At 34.4% G+C, this 11,235-nt stretch overlaps 1 protein-coding gene across 1 annotated transcript; it reads left to right on the plus strand.

The window, feature by feature from the left end:
• Positions 1 to 1,142: 1,142 nt before the first annotated feature.
• LOC133307228 (probable serine/threonine-protein kinase PBL2) lies at positions 1,143 to 8,430 on the plus strand. Its single transcript, XM_061507708.1, has 6 exons — positions 1,143 to 1,279; positions 3,425 to 3,732; positions 3,824 to 3,959; positions 5,009 to 5,145; positions 5,247 to 5,367; positions 7,752 to 8,430. The coding sequence occupies exons 1-6, from the start codon at positions 1,219 to 1,221 to the stop codon at positions 8,153 to 8,155; spliced, it is 1,167 nt and encodes a 388-aa protein (XP_061363692.1). The 5' UTR covers positions 1,143 to 1,218; the 3' UTR covers positions 8,156 to 8,430.
• Positions 8,431 to 11,235: the final 2,805 nt, after the last annotated feature.

Raw genomic sequence — 11,235 nt, forward strand, 5'->3', positions numbered from 1 at the left:
GTAACTGTTTCTGGTCAATGGAAGAAAATGTGGAATACAGAAACCAAAGAAAGAGAGTGGAAGCACGCTCTCCGCTTAAATTAATATGCCGCCGCCGCTTACCAAAATAAATATGCCGCCGCCTGCAACTAGCCACCGCCTGCAACTAGCCACCGCATGGTTAATTTTTATATATATTTTTTTTGGTAACAATTTTTTATATTATTTTATTTTGAATCAGGTTATATTTATAATCTTATAATTTTTTATAATTATTGGACCAAAAAACATTAAGGGCTCTTATTTAATATCAACCAAAAAGTGATGATAAAAAGTTATAAGGAAAAAAAGTTGGTAAATATAATTTTCTTCTTTTATTTTATATTATTTATTTATTTTTTGTATACCATATTATTTATTTATTTTCTTGTGCCACTAACATTGTTGATTTGTTCCCGTACATACAATTTGCATGTCAAAATCCAATCCTAATTTAACAAAAGTCTAAATAATCATAAACCAAAAGCCGTTTTTTTTCTAGTTTTTCCACGTCACATTGTTTGAATCATAGTAACATGACTTCATGTAGTCAAAATCTGACCCATGAATCAATGAGTGCTTTATCGTGCCACATGTTCTTTGAAGGTTCTCAAAAGCAAATAGTATTACTATTATCGTTATGGGAAAAATTATTAAGATAACTTTCTTTTTTACACAATTTTTTTTTAATAATTGTGTCATTTTTTTTTCCAGATAGTGAAGCTCACAAATTTGTCTCTATGACATAAGATAATTTATCCCCTTTAACATGTGAATAATAAAACCCTATCATTATTAATATTATTATTAGGATTTGATGTTTGTCATTTTAAATGACATAAGTTATGTCATTTTAGAACAGATAAACACAAAAAAATAGAAATCACAGGAGAAAGAAAGTTTGAGGTTTTTTTAAATTTAAAATTTAAATAAAATTTATTTTTCTGTGTCTATCTCTCTTAAAAAGACAGAGTGTTATGTCATTTAAAATGACAAAGAGTCTTCCCTTATTATTATTATTTTGGTTCAACTTTAAATTGCCCACGCTGCCTAGCCAACTATGCCAATGCCGTGGAACTTTTCTTCTTCCATAATTCAGATAAACACTTGCAGTTTTCAGACTCTTTCTTCACACCCTTTTGCTTCCTTTTGTGTTTCTCGTGCATAAGGTTTGCTGGTTTGGTATAACAAGACCCTTTCATGATGGGAAACACTTGTGCAAAACCGGTTGCTGATCATGTGTCTTCTTCTAATTTTGCAGGTCAGTTTCTCTTCATTTTAATCATCTTTATAAAAGCTATGTATGTTTTTCCCTTCCTTTGTTTCTTCCTCATCTCTGTTCTTATTCTTTAGTGCACTTATCATACTAACCAGGCTTGAATTTTATCCTTATTTTTTTTTTTGTGGGAATTTTTTATCTATTTCCCCCCCTTGTTATGTTGAATGTTTTCGTTTTTTTTTCACTTTGTTTTTTAAAACTGTTGTCCCTATGATGTTGCTTTAAAATATTATAGGCTATTTTATTTATTTGAAAATGAAGATTATGAGGCTGCTTTGCAATCCAGTTGCAAAGAATGTCGAACAATTTTGCATTTTAAAAGATACATAAATAATTGGTTAATGCATGTCTAGAAGTCTGTTCGGTCCTAGACAACCGTACTATCAATAGGCTTATAGCAAAGACGTGAGTTGTACAGTGTTGGCAGTAATAGTAAATAGGTCAAAAGTGTACACGAGGTCTTTAGCCTTTTATTTATAAGGGTTATCTCTTGACTTTGGGCTGTCAAAATCTCCCAGTTGATGTGGAATTAAACCTCTTAACTTGTTGAGATAAAGGTCTTATCCCTTTATCTATATCTTCTTTCTATTGATGAGATATGAATTAGATATGGCATAATCCCTTGAGGGATATACGATTAAGATACGAATCTATTCCATAACAAAGTCGATGAACCCAGTGTATGAATTTTGAAATTTAGACAAAGTAGAGCCACGTATGTCAATATTTTCTGTGAAATTGTTAAAGCTTGTACTTTGTGATGTATCCAGTGTTGCAAAAATCGGACCGGACCGGCCGGTTCAACCCGGAAACCGGTAAACCGGTGGTGTGACCGGTCCGGGTAACCTATTGGATCGAACTTGTAGGTGAACCGGTGTGAACCGGTTTGACTCGATGCGAACCGACTGAGTTTTGCTAAAACCGGTGACCCGGCAGTTCAAAAAAATCAGCGAAAAAATCAGAAACGTTGAGACAGAGATCGAAGGCACAACCTTAAGAAACATAAAAAAACATAAACGAAACGAGAAATGAAACTCAGAAATGAAACTAGAAGAGAAACTAGAAATGGAACCAGAGAAGAGAAACCAAAAAAGAACCCAGAAAACAAACAAGAGGACTAATCAGCGAAAACCAGAATAGGGTTTATGAGACAGAGGCGGCTGCTGGACTTCGCGAGTTAGTGACATGCGAATCGTTTATGGTTGTGGCTAAAACCAGCGAAAACTGATCGGAGGCTGCTACTGCTTTAACTAAGAATGGAAGGAAATATGAAAGGGAATATTAGGGTTTTGAAAATTTGGGCCTCTTCAATTTTTTTGAAATGGGCCAAATTTAACTTCACTCTTCTTGTAAGCCCATAAGAAAAATTTAATAATTTTGAAATCTTTTATATTTTCATATCTTTTCATGTATCATTTTTTCTTCTATTCACATGTGTGCACCTTTATTTTTATTTATTAATTTTTTTGGTAATCTATTTATTAATGGTAATATGTTCATATTTATTTTAATTTAAAATAAAAATTTATAACTAATATTCCAAATTAAAATATATATACATATATTTCCGGGTCATGCAGTTGACCCAGTGACCCACTAATTGAACCAGTGACCCAATGACCCAGCACTCCGACCAGTTCGATAACCGGGTCGGTTTTTATAACATTGGATGTATCCATATATTCACTACAAATCTTAATCTAAGTTAACTACAAATTAGAGGCACCAGAACTCTTCCAGCATTGCCCCATAAAACCTAATCCAATAAATTTTCCCAAAACCTCTTCTTTCCATATATAGAATTAGAAACTTCCTTGCGCGGCTATGTCTTGGTATACATTCTTTTCTTGTGTTTGACTACCTAAATAATCTTAAAAAGGGCAAACTCCAGTGTACAAAACTTTTCACCTTGCGAGGGCAGAGGTGAGGGTCGATTGTGGACAAGCTTACTCTTGCATTTTTGCAATGATGAAAATAAAAATCTTGCTATATGTTACTTATTTTCACCCTTTTTGGGCACTTTATATGTTAACTGATTTCAAGAAGTTACATGTGACAGAGCTGTGTACAAGATTTTAGAAAGTAAATCTCATGGCTGCTTTTAACTTGCCTCTCATTGTCTCACAGGAAGCAAGAAGCCTCTAAGCAAGACAAAGCAGCATTCAAATTCTTCTGAACAAAAAGCTGTTATCCAAACTTCAGAGTTAAATATTGTCAAATCAGTCTCCAATAACCTTAAGTCCTTCAGCTTGAGTGATCTAAAGGAAGCAACTAAGAACTTCGGGCAAGACAATTTGATTGGAGAGGGAGGGTTTGGGCGCGTCTTCAAGGGATGGATTGATGAGAACACATATGCTCCCACAAAACCGGGGAGTGGAATTGTAGTGGCCATTAAGAATCTCAAGCAAGGAAGCAAAGGCCACATGGAATGGCTTGTATGTGTAACAAAGATCAATTTTGTTTTTTCCCTTTGACTAATTTTTCTTGCTTGGTATCGACTGATTTTTCATCCTTTTATGTTGGCAGGCAGAAGTCCATTATCTAGGGCAGCTTCACCATGAAAATCTGGTGAAACTTATTGGTTATTGTTATGAGGATGAAAACAGGCTTCTAGTTTATGAGTTTATGCAAAAAGGAAGTTTGGAGAATCGTTTATTTAGAAGTAAGTACATTTCACTCTAAGCATATTTGGTCTCTCATTTGTCCCAATTCCTGATATTTGAGTAGTTTTTATACACCAAGTAAGAGTATGGATAAAGACATTGTGATTGTATTTCATGACTTTATGTACACATTTCACGGATAACTGCAATTTGATGTGGTTGATGCTTTCCTAAAGATGATTATTGTGATTATCTGGTTTTGATTCCCAATATTAGAATTTTTTTTGGTTCTAAAACTATTTCAGAATACCAAGGGTGGGGGAAGGGGTGGAAGGAATAATTGGCCACCACAACCAGGTTTTGATCCTGGACTGTGGCTATAGCAACCTTCTAATGTGATTATTATTAACTCATCAAAGACAGAGAATAATAATAAAGCAAATGTGACTTGGTTTATATATAAACATAAGCTTTATTATGAAATGGGTATGTTGTAGTCAGAAGATATACCTAGGACAAATCCTAAAAAGTATGGTTATAAATTGTGGGGGTAACTGGGATCTGGTTTGTTGCTTGGCATAAGAAAGATCAAATATATGAAAATGGCTTCTTGACTCTTGTTCCCGGAAATTTGGAAAAAAAAAAACTATTATTTTCATATATAGCTTTTGTCTTTTTGAAACCATGTTCATGAAGGTGATTCAAAAAATTGATCCAGAGGATGCCAGAACTTGAAAATTTTTCATGTTTTTATTTTCTCTGAATTTCAAAAGGGCAAGCCTAAGTCGTGGTAAAATTTCTCTTTTGTGACTAAAAAAGGTTAGAGATTTCAGTCTGGGAAACAACCTCTTTACACATACGAAGGTAGGCTGCATATAAAGATTGCCCTCGTTCGTACCCTCTCTATCTAGTTTAATGAGGAGTATTTTTTTTTCTCTGAATTTCCTAATTCTATCTCTTTAATTGTCTTCATTTGTCTAAATAAAACACAATCCTTTGATGATTTAGAGTATAGCAACAAATTGAGCCACGTAGTACAAGAGCTAACATATTGAGCCATATTACTATTTATTAATAATACCTTAAATTTTGTTTTATATTTTTGCAGAAGGTGTTCAACCCATTGCCTGGATCACACGGGTCAACATTGCAATTGGTGTTGCAAGAGGATTAACATTCTTACATTCCCCGGATGCAAATGTTATCTTTCGTTTTTTAAAGGCTTCCAATATTCTACTTGATTCAGTATGTAACATTAAAAGTTTGGTTTGTAAATCTACAATGACTACATATTCTGGTTTACATATAAGTTTCCATTGTGAAAGAGTAGCCTGATATATATGCAGGATTTCAATGTCAAGCTTTCTGGTTTTGACTTGGCAAGAGATGGGCCTACCAGAGATAATACTTACATTTCAACCAGAATTATCGATCAAGGTTATGCTGCACCAGAGTATCTGGCCACAGGTATAGTTCCTTTGTCTTGATCAAAGTGTTAAGATCTAAATTTCTAATTTAACATTTAGCTAAATCAAAACATTTTGGATATAAAATTAGGCAAAAGTATTTATGCGGATGTGACAGAAATATTGTCTGACACAAAACTATCAGGATCTGACGTTGTATCTGAGGCAAACACTATTTTTCTGGTGTTGCTGCCAAAAAATAATGCCAATAAAATTATTGAGCAGTTTGTGTACAATCAACCCTTCTTGCATAGGGATTTGCCCTTTTTTGTGTTAGTGTATTAAGTCTTTTAATGGTCTCTATTGATTTCCACCCTGTATATATTACACAGTACCCTAGGTAATCCTATGTCATCAATGACTTCTGGTTTTTGGAAAATAGAAAACCAAAATGAAGTCAATAGCAGAAACCCGAATTGACCAAACATCAAACCTAAAGCAAACCAGTTCATCTCTCCAAAACTATCCAGAAGTTTCTACATACTATTAGATAATATTCATTGGCCTGAAGACTCAAAATGCAAATGTTTTTGTTATCTTGAGCCTGGGGAAGGATTTGTTTATAATTTTTTTTTATAAATTTTTGTAAATTATACTATGTACTCCCGGAAATACATAGTGTAACCTAATGTACTTCCGCGAGTATATAGTATACTTTGTAAGAATTTATAAACAAAAAATTTGTAAGTATAATCCTCTCCTTGAGCATAGTTAAACTGTTTCCAATGTGTTTTTTGTGCTTTTGTTTTGTCGTAGTAGTTTTCATCCCCTTGGAATGTCAGTTTAAATTTTAGGGAAAAATTCAAAAAATCTCCTATGATTTTACTTTGAATCACTTAAATATCTATGCTTTTTTTAAATAATTTAGCCCTCTGTAGTTTTTTTCATCGGCACCCCTTCTTAATATGGTTAGAAACTTAACTAAATACATCTACTTTATTCTTCTTAGAAGAAGAAAATAGAGTGATAAAAAAAATCTAATGTTATGAAAGCTTAGAACACTTCAAAAAAGAGTAAAAGAAAAAAAAAATTAGAAAAAAGATAAAATGTGTGTAAATAAAAAATAAAAAATAAAGACTAAAAATAATGAAGTAGGTTCTTCCATGCTGCTTGTTAACATCTTCAAACGTATAGATATAATAGGAAGTAGGCTAGTAGCTTAAAACTGCCACACTAAATAATTTACTTCCCATTGAGAATTGATAGGATTTTGTAGTTTAAATGTGGAAGAGAAATATAATATAAAATTATTAAGTGGCTTTCAATTAGCTATTTAAACTTTTGTATTAAATTGATTCTAACCAGATGGTTAAGAATTCAATACTTACCCTATTAATAAATATTTAAATGTTATAGAGCTTTTTAGCACAAGTAAACAGAAGTATACATAGGCGAATGTGTACATTGTCCAAGAGGTTGTGTAAAAGAAACATAATATAAAACCATTAATACGGACTTTAATTAACAATTATAGGAACCCATTGTAACTCTAGTTGAACCACTTGCACTTTAATGACCAGTTCAATTTTCTTTTTTTTTAAAGTATCTAAACAAAGCAGGCAATAGCATAGTTGTCAATAGCAGTTAGCGGCCGGTGGCGGTCGACCCCGAAAATGATATAGCGGTGTAGCGGGTAGCAGTATTGTCGCTACGGTGAAGTATTAACTCCACATATATTATACTAACAGTCAAGAAACGAGGCAATACCGCTTTTAGTATTAATTCTCAAACATAAGAAGTCACACAAAATCAAACACAATTCCACAATCAATGTCAAATACAAGGAACATAAAAGAAGGATCCAAAACTAAACACAAATGAACAATAAAATTGTCAAATAGTCAAGTACAAGAAGTGAAATAATGAAGAAAATCATCATCATCTCCAGATTCTCCGTCAAATTCGAAGTGGTGTAGCGGGTAGCGGTATTGCCGCTACGCTACGCTGCTACCTTCCACTACGGCCAATGTCGCGCACTACAAGAAAAAATCTTATTAGTGACAAAATTTTATGAAATTTCGTCACTAATTCCTACGTCACAAGTAAATTTCGTCACAAATTCCTGTGTCGCAAATGTATTTGTGACAAAATTTGATTATTTGTATCGAAAATTATCATTTGTGACAATATTTGTGACGAAAAAATTTCGTCACAAATAAACTTTTTTCTTGTAGTGGCGTAGCGTCGCGGTTTGTAGCTGCCGACCACCGCTACCCGCTACGGTAGCGGTTTAGCGGCGCTACGGGCTGCTACTGACAACCTAGGGCAATGGTAGTTTTGTCTATTACTTACAGCTTTCCACTTAAGTTGTATCATGCACATATTTTTTTATGAATGTCATGAGCCTGACTTTCCATTTTGCTAAGTTAGCTTTCATTTGAACAGGTCATTTGACTCCAAGGAGTAATGTATACAGCTTTGGCGTTGTCTTGTTAGAGTTACTAACAGGAAGGTGTGCCATGAAAGATGATAGACCTGAATTTTCAGATGAAGATCTTGTGGATTGGGCAAAGCCCTTCCTGAGTGATAGCAGAAGAGTGTTGAGAATCATGGATACTAGGTTGGGTGGTGAATACTCCAGGAAAGGAGCACAAGCTGCTGCTGCACTTGCATTGCAATGCTTGAACACAGACCCCAAATTTAGACCACCTATGTTAAATGTTCTAGCAGCATTGGAAGGACTTCATTCCTCTAATACAATCACAAGGACACCAAAATCTGAAATTGAGAATCATGCAACTAAGCATTCTGGTCATTCACAACAATGTAGCACCGACTCGACACCATAGTTGTCAATAACAGTTAGCGGTCAGTAGCGACCGACCCCAAAAATGGTATAGCGGGTAGCGGTATTGCCGCTACGGTGAAGTATTAACAGAACAGTCTTAACTAATATAAATGCTCAACTATCAGTCCACCCATGCTCTAGTTATATATGTCATGCATATTGTTTTGTGTACTTATTGCATATTATATTGTGTGGCTGTTTGTATGTAGGCATTGCACAACCTACAAGTGAGGGAGAGTGGCATAGGCATTTAATCAGCTGCACAGCACGTAAAAGGGAAGGAAGGGACCGTGGCATATTAATTTTTTGTTGTTGTTGTAAATGTGAATATTAACATCAGCCTTTAGAATGCTTTGGGAGCTGGAACTGAACTGTATGTGAAACAATCAATAACATTCAAGAAACAATTCATTATATTAAAAGTGTAGAAAAGGTTCTTTACATTAAAAGTTCACAAACTTGTATCCAAAAAACTGCACAAACTTGCATCCAAAAAAATGCACAAACTTGCATCCAAAAAAGTGCACAAGCTATACTGGCAAAATGATATAGTCAGATAAAACAAAAGTGAACTAATGAAGAAAATCATCATCTCCGGATTCTCCATCAAATTCCAAAACATCTTCTCCCTCAATCTCATCTTCACTTGAACTAAGCTTATAGATTTGCTCTTCCTTATCTTCACTTAAAACTGAAGGTACAACTTGGTCAACCATTCTTGTTCCTCTTGTCTGTAGCCTTGTGTATGTCAGAGGCTCTCCAATCCCACTTGCATCAACAACAACTCCCAAAGTCAAAGTATCATCATAAAAAATATTCTCATCTTTAGCATTATCTTCACCCACTTCTCCCACCAACCACTCATTGCTATCATCGATGTCTTTTAGGATGATGGGATCAATCACATCATGACTGTCATAGCGATGTTTAAGAGCTTGATTGTACTTAATAAAAACCAAATCTTGCAACTTTTGATGCTCAAGCCTACTTCTCTTTTTGGAATGAATCTATTTCATAATTAACAATAAAAAATATTAGTTTCTTCGCTTCATAAGCCATACATCAAATTTAACTATATGGAAAATATTACGTGTTCAAAAGTACTCCAATTGCGCTCACACCCAGATGAGCTACAAGTCAAACTCGATTGAGAATTAAACTATAAATAGAATCGAGAAGACTGGAGGATCGATTGAGAATTATAGAGGGTAATTTTGTAAAACACTCCAAATTCTCAATAATATTTGACAATCAACCAAACATAAACACAAGAAACTTGAGTCAATATTCCTGGTAATATTTTGTTCTACCAAATAACTTTTTGGTAACATTCTTGGGAAACTAACTTTCCCATCATATTCCCAGGAATCATGATTGTAGGGAGCAAAAAAGTTTCTCCTCTACTAAACCCCCCTAAAGCATTTCTAATCTCTTCAAATTTCTTCTCCCATCGAGAAGCATTTCTCCATGGCTGATGTAAGCCCCGCTTGCAATCAGCTTGTTAACATACAATTTGGTATTTAAGACACGGTATACTTAAATAGTTAAGAGGAAGACTTCAATGAAAATATCACTATTACCCTAGGTAATTACGTGAATTAACTTTTTTCTTTATGTTCCTTATGTATTGCCATGCATATTGTTTCTTTCATATTATTTTCAATTGTACAGTCTAATACATGAACAACATTCATATTTGAATATCTATAAAATGTAATAGCCTATTACGTACCGGTGTTGTTAACATTGATTATGATATTAAGCGCAGTTACAATCATAGCAGTTCATTTAAAAATGCGAGTAAACTTTTTCCTTTTCATTACATAATCGTTTAAAAACAATAAACAAACGTAATGACATAAGCTGTGATCATAACTTAATTCTAAACGCGGAATAAATAAAATAAAAATCTAATTATCATACATTACTTATTTTAAGTCACTAATGGGTTCTCATAAAGCCACTTAGCATAAATCTCACTTTTACTTTTTTTCTACAACTGAACATGGTTCAGTCTTTTGGACACTGCACAAAATTCCCAAGCTATAAGACTCTCATATTTTAGTATGTTATTCTAGACTCAATTACCTTTCTGACAAGGTATCACACGCCTTATAAAATTCTCTCTAGCTCCGGTTATCAACGTTTAAAGTTGGACAAACAAAACTGTCAGCCAACTCAAAATAGGGCACCAAACATCCATCACCATTTTTGCGATTCTGGACAAACAACTCAACCAATTACTCTCAAATTTTTATACAGAATACTAGACACCTTGGTCATTCAAGCATTCATGCAAATGTGACATAAGTACTTACCCAAATCCTTTTGGTCAAGGACCAAAGGCAATCCTCAAAGATCACGTCCGTGAGAGACAACCTACAATGATCACACATAAGATCATCAATTCACTTGTACAACAAGTAAAAAACACAAGGCAAGCACTTCCTCACTCCCACACATAGGATTCGGCCATTAAGGCCTTACGTACCTAACCATGATGTTAATTTTATTTCAACATTCCTATGACTTCCTAAGCCCATCACAACACCAATTCAAGTTCACAACTGAAAGTTGGAAATGGCTTTGAAGGCCGATGCATGCTGGAGGGAAAAACAAAACTTTTTCATTGCGGAACACACATGCATTCAAGATCATGCTTTAGGAAAGCATGATGTTACCTTGTTCGTGAACACTCGTGATGATCAAGGTAGGTCTGAAGGGTTCAGACCCTCTAACGTTGATCCACACCACCCACTGCGTCTAGGTGCAAGAACTCCTTCTTGTGAAACCGCCAAGTGATCACTACAATGAGGCTTGCTAAGCGCACACTGTGTGAAGAGAAAGGCTAGGTAAAAGTGTTTGAAAGAGTGAAGCTTTCAATGTGAAAACTTCACAAAAGTGGCGCAGGAGAGGAGAAGAGAATGGCTTGGTTGGTTTTCTAAAAACCCTAGAAGGAACATATATATAGAGGCGCCTATTTGTTAAAAACAAATCAGATTTTTAATCAATAAAAATCCCTTCCAAAAGGGCGCTCCATCAAAGAGAGAGTGAATAGGATTTGTTGCAAATCAAATCTCA

The sequence above is a fragment of the Gastrolobium bilobum genome, unplaced genomic scaffold (genome assembly GCF_033153095.1).
Source record: "Gastrolobium bilobum isolate Gb01-03AN ecotype WA unplaced genomic scaffold, APGP_CSIRO_Gbil_v1 utg1374, whole genome shotgun sequence".
NCBI classification, from domain to species: Eukaryota; Viridiplantae; Streptophyta; class Magnoliopsida; order Fabales; family Fabaceae; genus Gastrolobium; species Gastrolobium bilobum.